Genomic DNA, 19088 nt, shown 5'->3' on the forward strand with positions numbered 1-19088 from the left:
TATATAATAGGTATTAAGATATATAATCCTTTTAATAATTAATAATTTATTATATTTCATTAATAATTTACTGTACTTCATAGTTTATTAGTTTGCTTATAAGTTGTATAATTTTTTTTACAGTCAACAGGATGAATTAGTTGGATGAATTAGTGAAAAATCAGACCGGTGAAACACGGGCGTTGAAAAGGAGAATGCATCCATTCAACATGAGCTGGGGTTGTGACACGTAGACTGCTGAAACCGGGATTTAAGATATTAACTTAGGATATATTATAAAAATTCAATTGAAAAAATAAAAAATAAAAATTTAATTAAAATTTTGATAAAATTATAAAAATTAGTAAAATAATTAAACTATAAAATAACATCTAGACCAAGTATCCTCATGTTGATCATAATATATGAATCATCTAATTGTAATGATACTTTGTATCTAGCCATGTTAATCAGTGATAACAAGAGAATATGCTTATATTTTTGGGACAGAGGGGCAATTCAATTGTGCGGAAAGAGAACTGACAAAATTATCAAAGAGGAGACAAATTTTTAAGGGCTAAACGATAATTCCAATTGATGATTATTTTTGTAGTGGTTGAAGTGTCACTAACCTTTAAAGGCTAAGCGATAATTCCAATTGATGATCATTTTGTAGTGGTTGAAGGGTCACCTTTAACCTTTAACATGAATAAAGAAAGTTTGTGTATAATCAATTAGAAAAATAATAAGATAAGGTAGAATGAATCTTTGTCTAGAATGATACATAAGATTAGGTTCAAGTCAATAAAGTGTCCCTGAATGTGGATGAAATAACTGGTGAGCAACTTGAAGATGAAGAAGAGAGATTTGTCATTTATTAGGAGCAGCCAGTAGTCAAAAGGTGTATATAATATAGAGATACTGAACTGTTTGGATTGACTTTTTTTTTAATAGAAATTTTTTTTAAACTAAAATATTTTTATTCAATTTAAAATTTATTTAAATATATCTTTTAAAAAAATATTTTTATTAAAAAAAATAAATATTTGTTTAAAATCTAACAATATTTTATTTAAAAAAAATATTTTAACATTTAAAATTTTTTTTAAAAAATATATTCAAATATAAAATAATTTTTGTTTGTTAAAAAAAATTTTTTTTAAAAAGATAAAAAACATTTTTATATAAATGTAAATGTAATTATATAAAATAATTATCAAATACATTAATTTTTTGTTACACAATAATAAAACTTTGTGGTTTGGACCAACCTCCCTATGTTTACAATTTTATTGTTGTATTCCTAATTGATTAGACTTGCCATCTTTGTTTACGATAATCCTTTGTTGAATATAATTACAAAGAAATAAGAAAATAAACTTTTATTTTTATTGATAATTAATAAGCTAATAATACAAAAACTTCATTATTAGAAAAAATGCTTAGGATGTGCATTATCCCACTACCTATTCAAGAAGTGGATGGTTTGCATGACAGCTACATGCATCATTATTGTTCACACGGAGAAAAGTAACTAAAAAATATCTACGAAAATATCTTCACGTGATGCTAACATAGCCGGTTCTAAGTCCGGATAAAAGAAAAGGATTGTATTAGAGACAGTCAACACAAAAAACATAGTCAAATATTCATGATATGTTATTGTTGTTGATACTAACATGTTACTCAAATGCTTTGCCATTTCAGTGCAAGACTAGACAGTGTCTTCATAGAGGAACCATTTTCACTAAGTGCAGCAGCAGCAGCATCACTCAACTCTTTGATTCTCTTTCTCATTTCCAACCCTTCTTCATTCTCCTTCATGATCCCCTTCACAACTCTGGCCACTTCTTCTCTTTTGACTATCCCATCTTCATTAGCCTCTGGCCTCACTGCCACTTTAAACACATCTTTGAGCAACACTGCATTCATTCTCTGCTCTGCAAACAGTGGCCATGCAATCACAGGCACACCATGTGACACACTCTCTAGAGTTGAGTTCCAACCACAATGGCTCAAGAAAGCACCAATGGAACCATGACCAAGAATCTCAATTTGTGGGGCCCATGATGGAATCACCAAGCCTTGTCCTTTGGTTCTCTCCACAAAACCTGATGGTAACAAAAATTTTTCAACTACCAGTCCAAATCAATAAAAAATTATCATATTTTGTATTTATTAATTGTCTTAGAATAAATGTATAAAATCATGAATGTTAGTTTAAAGATAAAGACTCACACGCATATTTTTATATAAAGTTGATAATTGATAATCATTAGATGGTTTAATATGTTTAACTAAATTGTCATGTAACAGCTTTCAACTATCAATTTTAGACGAAAAGTTTTCACCAAATTTAAATAAAGTACCGGATGGTAAATAGTGTAATGGATCTTCCTTTTGTTGACTAAGATATGCAGAACCACCAAAGTTGCTAGGAGCTCTCACAACCCACAAGAACTTGTGTCCACTCAGTTCCAATCCAAACGCAATCTCATTGAGTTGCTCTTGAGAAAGTGTTCCACCACTTCCAAAAGAGATAAACAACACTGATCTTGGTGGCTGATTATCCAACCATGTTAAACACTCTAACTTGTTTACCTCATTACTTGTCTCACTTTGAATGATTGGTCCAATTGGGTAAACAAAAGGAACATTCTTTTCTCCATTATTATTTTGTTCTTGTTGTAGAGCTCTTACTGCATCTGGTTCCAAATCTGTGAAGGTGTTCATTATGACACCATCAACCAATGAGTACTTCTTTACCACAGCAAGAAATGATTTGTAGACTTCACTTGATCTTTCAAAAAGAACTGGATCAGGAAGATCCTTGACCTGAAATGGAACAGAACAACCAGGAACATGAACAGGATCTGTTAACTCCAACAAGGAGTTCTTAGAGGAATCATCAGCTTCCTGATCAAGTTGTGGAAAATGAAAACAGAATGAAAAGAGTGTTGCTCCACTTGCATAGAAGAGATAAGTTAAGAGGTTGAATTCACTTGCAAGATCAATAACATCAGTTGAGAACAGACTGAACAAGATAGCAACAAGGTGATTGGTGAAACTGAGTGAGGTGAGTTCTTGATGGATGAACGGAAGAGAGTGTTTCACTGTTTCTTTCATCTGAGTTGCAGGATCAGATTTCTCAGTGAGGTCTTCAATGTTGATTTGGGGGAGAATGATGAATGATGAGTTTGGTGGAAGAGAGTTGTTGAGGATGGATTTCATGGAAGAAGAAGGAGCACCAAGTGTTGGAACTATGAACTTCACATGCAAATTTTCTCTTTGAAATGATAGTAATCTCTTTGAGAACTCAACCAGTGGAATCAAATGGCTAAGTCCTGGGGAAGGAACCATAACAATGCATGGATTTTTCTTCTCCATTGTGTATATAATTAATGTGGAACTTGTATGTGAAAATTTAATTTGATGAAGAGAGATTTTATAGTGAGTGAATGAATTATTAGGGGAAAAGAGTGAATGATGTAAGCTCTTGCGTAGATTCAAGACATTATGTATTCATCATCAAGATCAGAGCTGAGATAAGATGACATGAGTGGACCCAAATTAGGATGACAAATTATGTATGTTCTTTTCTTCATTCCATTAATTAAGCGTATAATAATGATTCGCAAATCGGCTATTTTTTCCTTTTTTTAAATATGAATGAAAATGATGTGTTATGACAATGGAATAATTGGTGTTTTTTTTAATATGGTATTAATTTTTTAAATTATTATTAAATAAATTAGACGGTCAAATTTGTTGAGTCAAATAAAAAATGGAAATGGAGGCTATACTTGCAATTTTTTTTTTTTGAATACCACACAAATAAAGTACAGAAATTAGTAGGTCTGATTTTAGGATTTTTTATTTTAATAAATTAAATAAATATTTTATTTATTGAAATAAATAATTTTACAAAAATACGTCAACCTCTGTTATCTCGTTTACATTGTAAACGAGATAATTTGCACATATTTTGTTTATAGTGTAAATAAAATATGTGTATTTTTTCAATTTTTATATATCTCGTTTACCGTATAAAAGAGATATATGTATTTGTAAATACAAAAATATATTTTTTAAAAATAATAAAAAATATTAATAATTTAAATTGGACTAAACTATTAAAAATGGAACATTTCAAATAATATGAAAGATATTTGAATGTGCGATATATGTTCAAATTGCTCTATATTCTCATACCAAAATGGAACCCCAAAGAAAATTAGAAAATTATGTAGAATATGATTCTCTCTCTATAGTGAGGTATCTTGAGATACAAATTACAAACAGATGATATGTTTAAAGCTCGATTTGCAGATTGTCATTTTGATGAATCAAAATTTTAAACATTAAGAGGAGAGAATAAGCTTCTCGAAAAGAAACTTAATTGGAATGCATCATCATTGATGCATTTAGATCTTCGATCAAGGCAATATGAATTAGAAGTTCAAAATATTATAAATTTTCAAAGAATAACAAATGAATTGCCTGATACATTTTCTGATACGAAAAGGATAACTACATCCTATATACCAGTTGAAAATGTTCCTATTCAAATTGACAATCGGAGAAATGACCACCAAAACAAATTCACCTCAGAAGCGTGGTAGGCCTGTTGGTTTCAAAGACAAAAATCTTCGAAAAAGAAAAGATGCAAATACTATTCCTGTTAAAAAGGATAAAGACATAGTAAAGACACGTGCAGTTGTCCAGAATTCTTATATAGTTTTGACGCCAAAAAATATTCAAGTACTTGAAAATTCTAAAAATTGTGAAAATGATGAGATCTCAATAAATTATGTCTTTATAGGAGAAAAATAAAAACAAAATAAAACAACTGTCAATGAAATATTTGCATATAATGTGGCATTACACATCATGCATGAAAGTAAGGATTTTGAGCCAATAACAGTCGAAAAATGTCGACAAAAGAATGATTGGCCAAAATGAGAAGAAGTTATGAAGGTTGAGTTAGACTCACTTGCAAAGCGTGAAGTTTTTGAACATGTAGTCCGTACACCAAAATATGTAAAACCTGTTGGATACAAATGGGTATTTGTAAGAAAACAAAATGAAAACAATAAAGTTTATACGCTACAAAGCTTGACTTGTGGCACAAGATTTTTCACAAAGGTTCGGTATAGATTATGAAAAAACATATTCCCTTGTAGTAGATACAATAACATTGCATTATTTGGTCATTTTATCCGCATATCATAAACTACATATACATCTAATGGATGTGGTGACAGCCTATTTATACGGATCATTAGATCATGATATCTATATGAAAATTCCTGAATGACTAAAGATATCTAAATTATCCAATAAATACTCGCAGGAGTTATACTCAGTTAAATTGCAATGATCTTTATATGGTCTAAAGTAATCTAGAAGAATGTGGTATAATCGTCTTATTGAATATATGGCCAAAAACATATTCAAGAATGATAATATCTGCCCATGTATTTTCATAAAAAAATTTGTATCTAGATTCATTATAATTGTTGTGTGCGTTGATGATTTAAATATCATTAGATTCCAACAATTATAAAAGTTCTAAAAGAAGAATTTGAGATGAAAGATTTTGGAAAGACTAAATTTTGTTTCAGCCTGCAAATCGAACATACAAAGTATGGGATATTTATTTATCAAACAACATATACAGAAAAGATCTTGAAGAGAGAACAGACTGAACAAGATAGCAACAAGGTGATTGGTGAAACTGAGTGAGGTGAGTTCTTGATGGATGAACGGAAGAGAGTGTTTCACTGTTTCTTTCATCTGAGTTGCAGGATCAGATTTCTCAGTGAGGTCTTCAATGTTGATTTGGGGGAGAATGATGAATGATGAGTTTGGTGGAAGAGAGTTGTTGAGGATGGATTTCATGGAGGAAGAAGGAGCACCAAGTGTTGGAACTATGAACTTCACATGCAAATTTTCTCTTTGAAATGATAGTAATCTCTTTGAGAACTCAACCAGTGGAATCAAATGGCTAAGTCCTGGGGAAGGAACCATAACAATGCATGGATTTTTCTTCTCCATTGTGTATATAATTAATGTGGAACTTGTATGTGAAAATTTAATTTGATGAAGAGAGATTTTATAGTGAGTGAATGAATTATTAGGGGAAAAGAGTGAATGATGTAAGCTCTTGCGTAGATTCAAGACATTATGTATTCATCATCAAGATCAGAGCTGAGATAAGATGACATGAGTGGACCCAAATTAGGATGACAAATTATGTATGTTCTTTTCTTCATTCCATTAATTAAGCGTATAATAATGATTCGCAAATCGGCTATTTTTTCCTTTTTTTAAATATGAATGAAAATGATGTGTTATGACAATGGAATAATTGGTGTTTTTTTTAATATTGTATTAATTTTTTAAATTATTATTAAATAAATTAGACGGTCAAATTTGTTGAGTCAAATAAAAAATGGAAATGGAGGCTATACTTGCAATTTTTTTTTTTTGAATACCACACAAATAAAGTACAGAAATTAGTAGGTCTGATTTTAGGATTTTTTATTTTAATAAATTAAATAAATATTTTATTTATTGAAATAAATAATTTTACAAAAATACGTCAACCTCTGTTATCTCGTTTACATTGTAAACGAGATAATTTGCACATATTTTGTTTATAGTGTAAATAAAATATGTGTATTTTTTCAATTTTTATATATCTCGTTTACCGTATAAAAGAGATATATGTATTTGTAAATACAAAAATATATTTTTTAAAAATAATAAAAAATATTAATAATTTAAATTGGACTAAACTATTAAAAATGGAACATTTCAAATAATATGAAAGATATTTGAATGTGCGATATATGTTCAAATTGCTCTATATTCTCATACCAAAATGGAACCCCAAAGAAAATTAGAAAATTATGTAGAATATGATTCTCTCTCTATAGTGAGGTATCTTGAGATACAAATTACAAACAGATGATATGTTTAAAGCTCGATTTGCAGATTGTCATTTTGATGAATCAAAATTTTAAACATTAAGAGGAGAGAATAAGCTTCTCGAAAAGAAACTTAATTGGAATGCATCATCATTGATGCATTTAGATCTTCGATCAAGGCAATATGAATTAGAAGTTCAAAATATTATAAATTTTCAAAGAATAACAAATGAATTGCCTGATACATTTTCTGATACGAAAAGGATAACTACATCCTATATACCAGTTGAAAATGTTCCTATTCAAATTGACAATCGGAGAAATGACCACCAAAACAAATTCACCTCAGAAGCGTGGTAGGCCTGTTGGTTTCAAAGACAAAAATCTTCGAAAAAGAAAAGATGCAAATACTATTCCTGTTAAAAAGGATAAAGACATAGTAAAGACACGTGCAGTTGTCCAGAATTCTTATATAGTTTTGACGCCAAAAAATATTCAAGTACTTGAAAATTCTAAAAATTGTGAAAATGATGAGATCTCAATAAATTATGTCTTTATAGGAGAAAAATAAAAACAAAATAAAACAACTGTCAATGAAATATTTGCATATAATGTGGCATTACACATCATGCATGAAAGTAAGGATTTTGAGCCAATAACAGTCGAAAAATGTCGACAAAAGAATGATTGGCCAAAATGAGAAGAAGTTATGAAGGTTGAGTTAGACTCACTTGCAAAGCGTGAAGTTTTTGAACATGTAGTCCGTACACCAAAATATGTAAAACCTGTTGGATACAAATGGGTATTTGTAAGAAAACAAAATGAAAACAATAAAGTTTATACGCTACAAAGCTTGACTTGTGGCACAAGATTTTTCACAAAGGTTCGGTATAGATTATGAAAAAACATATTCCCTTGTAGTAGATACAATAACATTGCATTATTTGGTCATTTTATCCGCATATCATAAACTACATATACATCTAATGGATGTGGTGACAGCCTATTTATACGGATCATTAGATCATGATATCTATATGAAAATTCCTGAATGACTAAAGATATCTAAATTATCCAATAAATACTCGCAGGAGTTATACTCAGTTAAATTGCAATGATCTTTATATGGTCTAAAGTAATCTAGAAGAATGTGGTATAATCGTCTTATTGAATATATGGCCAAAAACATATTCAAGAATGATAATATCTGCCCATGTATTTTCATAAAAAAATTTGTATCTAGATTCATTATAATTGTTGTGTGCGTTGATGATTTAAATATCATTAGATTCCAACAATTATAAAAGTTCTAAAAGAAGAATTTGAGATGAAAGATTTTGGAAAGACTAAATTTTGTTTCAGCCTGCAAATCGAACATACAAAGTATGGGATATTTATTTATCAAACAACATATACAGAAAAGATCTTGAAGAGATTTTATACGATAAATCACATCCATTAAGTACTCCAATGATCGTAAGGTCTTTGGATGTGGAAAATGATCAATTCCGTCCTAAAGAAAAAAAATGAAGATATCCTTGGTTTTGAAGTACCATATTTCAGTATCATTGGAACACTAATATATCTTGCTAATAATACACGACCTGACATATCATTTGCCGTGAATTTACTAGCAAGATATAGTTCCTCTCCAACTAGAAAATATTGGAATGGAATCAAACAAATCTTTTGATATCTTCATGAAACAGTTGATATGGGACTGTTTTATCCATATGAATCCAAGTCATAATTAGTTGGCTATGTAGATGCAGGATATTTGTCTGATCCATACAAAAGAAGATCTCAAACAGAATATTTATTTACATATGGTGATACAGCTATATCATGGAGGCCATGAAATAGACGATAGCAGCAACATTCTCTAATGGAAAAGTCTAGGGAGTCAGCAACTTTTTCAAATTTTGGCCAGCATATAACCAGCAAAGAAAAGTGAGCCATTAGATGAAATCTCACACCAATCTCACACCGTTAAAACCATTATTGATGATTATTTGATGGCTACAAATCACAAAAGTTGCTGCCCCCTAGCACTCCTCTTCTCTAATTATACTACAATACTAGTAATATATGAAGCAAGTCGCCAGTGTTTTTTGCTCAAGAATTTAATTCAATATATTCTATCATCATGTGGATTGACTGATAGAAAAATAGCTCAAATTATTCTGTTTGAAGATAATACAGCATATATATTGTTCAACTTAAAGGTGGATAGATCAAAGGTGATAGAACAATTGATAGCTCCAAATTTTTCTTCACTCATGACCTTCAAAATCAACGAACAATTAATGTCCAACAAACCGCTCAAGCGATAATTTGGCAGATTTATTTACAAAGTCACTTTCCAAAATCGTCCTTTGAAAGATTGGTACATCAAATTGAGATGCGCCGATTTCGAGATATTAAATAATGTATGTCGACAAGAGGAGGGGCTGTACTCTTTTTTCCTTAGTCATATTTTTCTCCTTATTAGATTTTTCTTGACAAGATTTGTAATATAACAGTGTTTATCACAAGGGATATTGTACTCTTTTTTTTCATTAAAATTTTTTTTATTAAATTTTTCTTTAGTAAGATTTTAACGAGATATAATCTTAAATGGTCATTTAAAAAGAAATGTTGTAATAAAAATAATGTGAATGCACATTAATATTTAAGCAGTTCAGATTCTCAAAAGAAAGAAAGTTCAAATTCTCATTATTAAAATTTGAAATTAAAAAATTTGGTGCGTATATAAATAGAAGAAATAATTCTTTTCGTGGAATATGGTCAAAAAGTTAAAGCAAGAAGAATTTTTAATTGGGGGAGACTCACATAAAGATGGTCAAAACAACTTTTTTAAAGTTGTTGAGGTGTCACTTTGTAATTGGTCAATTATAAAACCGATTAATAAAATTTATTTTTAAACCAGATGCTTTAAATCCGATTTGACTCAGGTGGTTTAAATAAACCGGTTCGATTTTTTTTTCTTTTTTGCCCTTTTCTTCCATCCACCAAACTACGTCATTTCACAATCCCTTCTCCTCCCTCAACCTCACACTTTCACAGAAGCTCTCTCATCTCTCATATATCATTGACGCGAGCCCAGATTTCTCCTTCTATCAGCATCATCCGAGAAGCTCGTCGTCGGTCTCCTCCGGTCTCCGATCTCGCGTGCCTTCCTTGCCGTCGTCGTCACTAGCGGCAGTAGCCGGAACTTTCCGACCTGGACGTCGTCGCCGCTCCGTGTCTTGTCACTGCCTCGCAGTCAGTCTCGCGCGCCGTCATTGCGCCCGTCGACGCCGACACAGAAGCAGCAGGTCCCCGACTTCCTCCTCGCCTTCAGCAACTCCTCGGCTTCCTTCGCACAACCTGGTCCCAATTTGGTGAGTTTTCAAAAAAATTTTCTGTTCGTCTCTTTTGTGTTTGGTTGCTGTTTTGATTTTTTTGTCAAAAATAATCACATTGAGTGAAGATCACCAATATGGGCACATGGGTATTCATAAAAAGATGAACTGTATGAATGATTGAAGCCAAAATTGGGGTTTTTTTACTATTTTATTAATAATTGTATAATTGGGATCAAACAGAATTAAATGGGTTATGCAAAAAACTGGTAACTAAAATAAATGGATTTTGAAATAAGTAGTAATGAAAGGGAAACAGTAATATAAAATTCTTGCTTTATTACTGTCTTAGCGACTCCCTGCAAGTTCAATGCTATTAGGACGTTTCCATAGAAGATAAAATTCTTAAGCTTTAACAATAAAGTTCCAAGATCGATCCCTACTGCAGGATCCTTATGTTTTTTTGCCATCCTTCAATTCTCTATCAAAAGCAGTGTATAAATGAAGTATGAATATGGATAGCTTCTGAGTGTGTACATATGTACAGAGAAAAAGAAAGTTATACTAATAAAAGGGTTTATTTAGGTTCCTTGAAACCATAAAATAAATTAATAATATCAAGGGTTAAGCTCAATTGCATTGTGTGCTAAAGTCTCTCAGCATAGAGCATTTGCAGCATTTTCTGTTTCCTAGATGCATAGTTTTTTCTTGTTTTGTTGTTTTGGTCCATGTGAAAGTCATCAAATCAAAGTAACTTAGCTTAAGCTATGCATAACTTGCTGTAGGAAAATTTTGCTATGCATAATAGTTCTACCCATGTAAGCAAGAAAAGCATGTCATTCTCATCTATGTGTATGCTTACTTTTGTAAGTGAATAGACATATGATATGGTGAATTTGAATCCAACACTTGAAAAATTTTAACTAGTTCCTGTGTTTCTTTTTAGGCTACTTATGCTTAATATCCATCTTGGTATTTTGTGCAGGTCTGGGATATGTTAAGCAATGAAGAGGTGGTTGAGATAGTATCCACGACACCGACTCGAGCATCAGCAGCAAGGGTTCTGGTGGATTCTGCGGCCCGAGAGTGGAAACTCAAGTATCCCACGTCAAAGATGGATGATTGTGCTGTTGTATGCCTTTTTTTGGATGGTAAAATGGATGTGGAATCTGATTGTGATGAGCAATGCTATTCTTCTGCAACAATCCAAAGCAACCATTCGGGTAATCCAGTTGAGTCCGATGATGGTCAAATGGCCGAGCCTTCTTTGCACAGAAACTTCACTGTATGAACCTCGGAAGAAAATCAAACCTATGGAGGAATATCTGTTGATGGTGAGGATGGAGCTTCAGCAGCAGTAGCAGCTGAAGATCAAAATTGGTCGGGTTTCGAAGGTGTCACCCGAGTAAACTCATTGATCCAATTTCCTAGTCATTTATTAGGTGTGTGAATATGTGGACCAGCAGATCAGATCTACAGGTACATATCCGCGACTGATCGGTTTAGATAATCAAACGTAGCAATTAATATTTTCTTAATTATAATTTAGAGTTAAATACTAATGAATAAATATAACGAATACATATTAATGAATAAGTATTTTTTTATTCAAAATTTACATCTAAATTATATATTTTTATTTATTATTTTTAGAAAATTATGAAAAGAACTCAATTCAATTATAATATACTAATTCTATTTGTTATCGTAAAATTGATGACAAGTCATCTTAGTCGTATTTTTTTAAATTCAATTTTACACAATTTTTGAATCCAGTGATAGAAATGGACAAATACTCTAACTTCAGTCATACAGTAGAGAAATAAAAATCTTGAATAGTTATACTTTGAACATGTATTAATGTCATTAAGGTATAATATAGAGAATGCTAACAAGTAAAAAATCATAATTATAGAAACCAAACCCAGACCTATTACCTTTTTTTAAAAGAATAAAATATTATAACTATTAATAAAATCTCATATTTTTTATTTTTATTTTTATTTTTATTTATTTTTAGGTTATTTTTTACTTATTTCTTTATTTTAAACCTTTTTTTTTTCTATTTTTCTATCATATTCAAGAGACAAATATATTTTTAGAGTATTGATAAAATGGTCTCTAGATTGGTATCCATCCTAGACCAACAGAAAATTTGTCGCATCCTACAACCACACCGATCCTTTTAGAGTGTGGATCTTATCCAATGCGATGACAGTGCGGATAAGATAATATTCACCATTGTTTTCGTCAGCGCTTATTTTAGGTAGCGTTTGGAAGAGCGACAGAGACTAAGAGACTGAGATTGAGAGACAGAGACTGAAAGACCGAAATTAAAATAAGTCTCAGTATTGTATTTGGTGTAAAGTGAAAGCTAGAGACTAAAATAAGAATAAAGCTTTAATTTAATTTGTACACGGAATAAACTTGAAATTAATTAATTGAAATGATGATATTTTAGGTGTAAAATGTTATTAAAGTTTCAGTTTTCGTCCCACCAAATTTCAGTCTCCTGTCCCCACTTTTTGGAGGTACTTCTAAAATTTTGGGAACAGATACTAAAATTTTAGTACTAAACTAACAAACATGATATTGAGTCTCAGTCTCTCAGTCTTCATCCTAGATATGAAATTTTTGTTCTCTTTTTCTTACTTTGGCTATCTGTTATGTCATAAAAAAAATCTTAATTTTCTTTCAGTACCATATTAAATTCACATTAATATATAAGTTCAAAATCTGCCATCAATATTATCACTTTAACTTATCACACTGTTAACGAAGTAAGTTCGAGTTGACTATCGTTCTTGCTTGACTCAGTTATAAATCTATAAACAAATTAAATTCATGATGTCACTATATTAATACAACAATAGTTTATCATTATTTTATTTTAATACTTGATTAAATTCACGTTAATTGCTATTATTTTATTTTAAACTTGATCCTGAATAAATTTATTTTCATTAGCTATTGTTACAAAAATAATTCTAATGAATATACTCTAATTAAGTGAATTAAGTTATTAAACATAATTTTTAGATTGAATTTTGAGAATAGAATAATATTTTAAATTTTATTCATGCTTCAAAATCTCGTGATTAATGTAATTTACATAGTTATACCGATATTTTGTTTCTTAATGTATTAGATATGATATGATTTTATTCTTAGTTCTTTATTATTGTATTAATCAATAATTTTTTTTTTAATCTCAAAAAATTTTATACTTACATTAAAATAAAAATTTTCATTTGTAGTCGAATATTGGTCTTTTTTATAAAGAAAAGTTATATATATCTTGCATTTCATATATAGTTAAAATTGATGATATCATTAGAAAAAGGAAAGAAAAATTTGACATAAAAACTATGTGATTTCATTCTTAAAGAAAAGTAATTAAGAATCTCAATTAATAATCCATGATTTAAGTAAAACAACACAAAATTAATATATACACTAGCAAAATCATTAGATAAGAAAAAGATCTATTCTATTATATAAAAATCGGATGTCTGCACTTAATGATGAAGCTGACGTGGCATACTTCTGAGAGTGTTTCCCGATTTAATTTATTTGATTTGATTTGATTTAATTATATATTTAAATATTATAATTAATATAATTTAGATAATTTATTATCATTTATATTATTTAATTAATTATACTACATTAATTATAATTCGTTCTATTAGTGAATTAATCTTTTTATTTATAAAGTCTAAAATAAAATAAATAAATTGTTATTTATTCTAATTAAATTGGTTTATCTACTACATATCAATTAACATTAATTTATAATCCTTTGACTTAAATACATTAATTGGACCGGACCGGTATACATTCGGTTTGCCTAATGCGATGTCGTTTTGTGGGGGGAGGAATAACGCGTTAGTGCGTTACTGATTGCTGGTCTTCCTCTTCTCTTTTCTTACTTTCAGTCATTTCTTCATTCAAAGAAAACAAAAAGGAAAAACCCTAGCTAGCCTCCACCGCCGCCGAACGGAGTGACTGGTTGCCGCCGTCCGTGGCTGTCCGAGGAGTCTTTCTTATGTACTGTCGGTGTTTTCCAGGTCAGATCCCCTATTTGATGTCTTCTTCATCACTCGGCGCCCATACTGGGTCTGATTCTTCCTGTTGCTCGTGGTCGCTTTGTCGCCGTCGTCTCGGCGTCATTATCTCGAAGGTCAGTGGCTTTGATGTGCACCTGTTCTTCGATTTTCATTTTATTCTCTGAATTTCTGTTCTGAAATCAACAATTTATTGAATGATTATAGGGTTTTGCGTTTTGCTGAAATCTTTGAACGATTATTTGATTTATGAGTTCTGGCTCTGTTGTACTGATGCTGCTTTGTGTGTTTTGTGTTTTGTGTTTTAGATTACACGGAACAAAAAAAACCAATTACTTGGAACACTTGCACACAAACATGCCCAGTCCTAACAGCAGCTTCCCAATGAATCCTTGGTTGGGTCCTTCCCTGTTCTCAGAACCTTGGCTGTAATCATGGTAAGTCTCTAAACTAATTAATCAATGTAATTTAAAACCCTAATCCCAAATTGCATGCGACCCATATGTAACTAATTTTATCATACAATTGATCCTATTTTTAATACGTCTTTTCACTTAATTTATTTTGTTTTGTCTAAATCTTATATATTTTTTTTTATTTGTCTTATGTTGCAATATTTTTTTTGGAGTCAATAAAAATCAATTTCTCAGATTTTAAATTATAGAAAATATGATACTATCCTCTCAACACAATCTTTGGTCATATATGGAAGGTACTGATAACAAATCTTTTGGGAATTATATCAGATTAGGAAACAAAAAATTGGTGCTATATATCAAATTTAATTCTCATAACGCCTTTAGTCTGTACCTCTTGAAATTAAAATAGCTTATGATTCCAAATTTTCTATATCAAATACAAATTACTTTAATAAAAAATGAGAGTACGTAAGAGTACAGACGGAACTTGAAAAAAATATTTGAAGAGGCAAAAAAATTTAATAAAAAAATATATTAGTATTTATATTAAAATAAACTTGTGGGATGGAGACTCTTGGATAATTCCCCTTTCTGAGTTTTCAGATCGAATATAGAATCTTATGTGTTGTTTTTGAGTTTGATGTGAAGTTTTACACTGTTCATGATTATTATTTTTTTCTTGATTACATGTTGTAAAATTCTACTTGATTAGTAATTTTTTTTTTAATTAAAAGGCACTGCTCATAATTTTTGCTTTTGTTATGGTCAGTCGGTGATAATTGTGTGAATGTGGGGTTGGAGATTTAGATTAACTATTATTGAAATCACATTGCAAAGTTACTTTTGTGGCTTGCTATTTCTGTGTTTTTGGATTCTGATTCACAAGGGAAATATAAAAAATTTATTGGCTACTGGTTTATTTAGCTTTGATTTGTTCACGGGGTCACTTGCTTTTAGATTTTTTTAATTCCATTTGATACGTTTTATTCTTCCTTGTGGGATGGAGACTCTTGAGTAAGCTATTAAAAAATTATTTGCATCCAATTCAGTAATAGCATAGTATAGACACTGATTATTGGTAAGATTTATGGAGTGTGTTGTTCTTGGACTGTATATTTTTTGGTGAATAATAGGTACATCATTCACATAAGGGTGATAGACCACACCGATGCTGCCTCTTTTGTTTTGTTCGATGGAGAAGCTGCAAAGTTTCTTGGAGTTTCTGCTAAGGACCTTAGGCAGTCTTGTGTGACTAAGGTTTGATGTCATATTCATTTTTTTGTGTTAATAGTCTGGACTATACCTTAATTTTTATTACTTATGAGAGCATGAATGAAGGTTTTTTCCCTAACTGTGAAGGGTGTTGAGAAAAATTCCTGTCCCGAAGAGATTAATAAGCTTAGGGATATTAAGTTCATCTTCAAAGTGCAACTCAAGATGAGGAATCTGAACTCTTATGAACCATATGTAATTCATGTGCTGAGAATGACTAATGAGAATTCTCTGGTCTCTGCCTTCTTGGATAAATACAATCCCGACACTGTAATCCCCTCTGTCTAATAACTTTTTCTTTTGTTTTTGTATTAGAAAAACAGATCAACCAGATTTTGATGATATTTTTTATTGAATCAATTGTTTTGTAGGGCCTTTTGTCCCATGAAAATTCTGAACTATTGAGTTTGTTTACTGGTCCATACAACACTTCTAAGGTTTGTGTCAAATGATTTCCAATTTAAATTGTTACAGTGATGTTATTAATTTTTACATAGTAACTAAAATATTATTATTCTTATATTTATTGGTACATGATGGCATATCCCAGGCTTGTGAGAGTGAGCCAACTCCATCTCCTGCAGTTGATGAGAAACATAATTCTAAGATTCTCGGAGCTGTCGGATTCTTCCTGCTGCTCGCGGTCGTCTTGTCGCCGTCGTCTCGGCGTCATTATCTCAAAGGTCAGTGACTTTGGTGTGCACTTATTCTTCGATTTTCATTTTATTCTCTGGATCTCTCTTCTAAAATCAACAAATTATTGAATGATTATAGGATTTTGTTTTGTTGAAATCGTTGAATGATTATTTGATTTTGGGGTTCTGGATCTGTTGTACTACTGTTGCTTTGTGTTTTTGTAAAATTTGTAGATTATTATTTGATTATTCAGCTCACCGTTGTATGTTTTGTGTTTTAGATTATAGAGAAAAAAAACCAATAACTTGAAACACTTGCACACAAACATGCCCAGTCCTAACAACAGCTTCCCGATGGATCCTTTCTTGGGTCCTTTCCCTGTTAAAAAATATACCTCTTCTTAGTTGCTATAAAAGCCTAGGAAGTATGATCTTATGCTGTTATCATACATACTTGCTATAATTTACGTTTGCTCTTATTTTTTTATCTAAAGAAAAAATGGATAGACAATATGATTTGTTAGAGATGATTGCACCGCCAAAAGAGAGCTGGAAGATTCATGTCAGAGTAATCAGACTCTGGTCTTTACCAAAATTCAAAGACCCCAAGTCCCTCTCTGTTGATAAAAACTCTCTTCTTTCTCCTGGTAACACACAGTTAGATGATGTGGGAGAGTTGCTGCCCGTTGTCTCTATTTTGACAACAGTGACCCTCCACTCTCCCTCCTCTCCCCCCCGCTTAAAATCGAGATTTAGAGAAAAATTTTGATTCATGAAGTTGTTTAGAGATCAGAAAAATATTCAGAAATAGGAGTGGTTCACGAAGAAAATGGCACAAGTTTTAAGCAATTATGACATGGGACCGATATATATTAATTATATTCTAAATTCTTCAACCTAAACTCAAAATCCGCAAATAAAAATTAGTATATGAATTTTTTCGAAATAAAATAATAACATTAATAAAAAGTGCTTTTAATTTATTATTAGTTAATCATTGGACGTATAATTATCAAATAAAACATATTATTAAATGAGAGAAATTACTGAATGAGAGTGATTGTTAGGGTGTTGGTGTTGTATGCTGTTGTGACTCATTAAAGTATGTTATATTATATTTATGACTCCGTAAATAGAAACTTTTTATTTCGTTCAAAAAAGAAAACTATTAATTTAAAATAAAATAATATCTTTGATTCTTTCCAACAAATTATAACATATACACATTAATATTTTAGCCCGGCCCAAAATACAATAGCTCTATATAAGAACTCTACAATTACATATAATCTTTCATATTCAATATTTGATTATTAGATATCCTTTTGAAGGTGTTACTGTTGCACATTGCACCACATCTTTATGTAAGTTTTATTTATTTTTTTTTCATTTCAAATAAATTTTTTAAGTGTTGATTAGTCTTCTATTGATTAGTGTTTTGGTTTTATTTTGTTCAACTTCTTTACAATATTATTTTTTTTACTGTTCACGTGTTATAAACTTATTAGTTTAGTAATTGAAAAGAATTAATATAATATAGCTTAATTGTTAAATATTTGAAAAAAAAAGACTATTATACACTCTCTAAAAATACTGTTACTACACAATACACTATATTTTATGTAATTTTTATATGTTTTATGTAAGTTTCATTTTCTTTTATCAGATAGGTTAAAGTTTGTTAATTTGGATACTAATTTTTATTATTCACTCAATGTAATTATCCAAAATTATATATTTTATTATTTATAAAATAAATTTAAAAATTACACGGAGAACATGCAATACCACCTTTTAAAAGTATATTATTATTATTATTATTATTATTATTATTGTTGTTGTTGTTGTTGTTGTACACAAGGGTAATGACCGCGTAACAGCTACTCTATACAATGCTGGTGATCCGTCAGAAGCCACACAAGTTGTTGACGAAATTAGAAATTACTACGATTGTAGGTATATTTCGGCATGTGAGGCAGTCTGGAGTCTATTTGGATACGAAATCCAAGAGAAAGAACCATTTGTGATTAGACTTCCATTCCATTTGGAGGATGAGCAACCTGTGGTTTATGGTGAAACTTCTAATGTGAATGATATCGTCGAAAGAGAAATATCTATATGAGTCCATGTTTTTGGGATGGATGGCGGCGAACATGTCATATCCCTATGCTCGAAGTCTGACTTATGTTGAGTTTCCAATCAAGTTTGTTTGGAAGGACGATTCTTCAAAGTGGTTTCCTCGAAAGAAAGGCTTCGCAATTGGAAGGTTGACTCATGTACCTGCAGGTAATAACGAGTTTACAGAGTTTACATATCTTACTTATTTAAGGATTTAAATTTGAAATCTTAACAGCCTGTACCCCATATCCATTTTATTCAATTTATCTACACTATCTACACTAGATTCAAATAACTTTCAACAGTTATAATCTGTAGATTA

General features: G+C 30.6%; 1 protein-coding gene and 3 long non-coding RNA genes across 5 annotated transcripts in view; 3 read left to right on the forward strand and 1 right to left on the reverse strand.

Annotated features, from left to right (window-relative positions):
* The window catches only part of LOC110268681, a 2626-nt gene extending 1717 nt beyond the window's left edge, over window positions 1-909 (forward strand). Inside the window, exon 3 of the long non-coding RNA XR_002357025.1 lies at window positions 124-909. This is a non-coding gene — a long non-coding RNA (uncharacterized LOC110268681). The remainder of the gene's footprint in view (window positions 1-123) is intronic.
* On the reverse strand, window positions 1385-3539 carry LOC107624787 (hydroquinone glucosyltransferase). 2 transcript variants are annotated; one of them, XM_016327244.2, is made up of 3 exons: window positions 2349-3539; window positions 1648-2090; window positions 1385-1542 (listed from the first exon to the last, which is right to left on the reverse strand). In XM_016327244.2, the coding sequence occupies exons 1-2, from the start codon at window positions 3364-3366 to the stop codon at window positions 1666-1668; spliced, it is 1443 nt and encodes a 480-aa protein (XP_016182730.1). In that variant the 5' UTR covers window positions 3367-3539; the 3' UTR covers window positions 1385-1542; window positions 1648-1665. The 2 variants fall into 2 exon arrangements, with proteins under 2 accessions (XP_016182730.1, XP_016182729.1); XM_016327243.2 differs by having other exon boundaries at window positions 1433-2090.
* On the forward strand, window positions 9902-11656 carry LOC110268682. The gene is made up of 2 exons (XR_002357026.1): window positions 9902-10294; window positions 11241-11656. It is a non-coding gene; the product is annotated as an uncharacterized LOC110268682 (long non-coding RNA).
* On the forward strand, window positions 15338-16632 carry LOC107626761. Its single transcript, XR_002355080.1, has 4 exons — window positions 15338-15998; window positions 16101-16283; window positions 16385-16450; window positions 16564-16632. It is a non-coding gene; the product is annotated as an uncharacterized LOC107626761 (long non-coding RNA).

The sequence above is a fragment of the Arachis ipaensis genome, chromosome B02, assembly GCF_000816755.2.
Source record: "Arachis ipaensis cultivar K30076 chromosome B02, Araip1.1, whole genome shotgun sequence".
In the NCBI taxonomy this organism is placed as follows: Eukaryota; Viridiplantae; Streptophyta; class Magnoliopsida; order Fabales; family Fabaceae; genus Arachis; species Arachis ipaensis.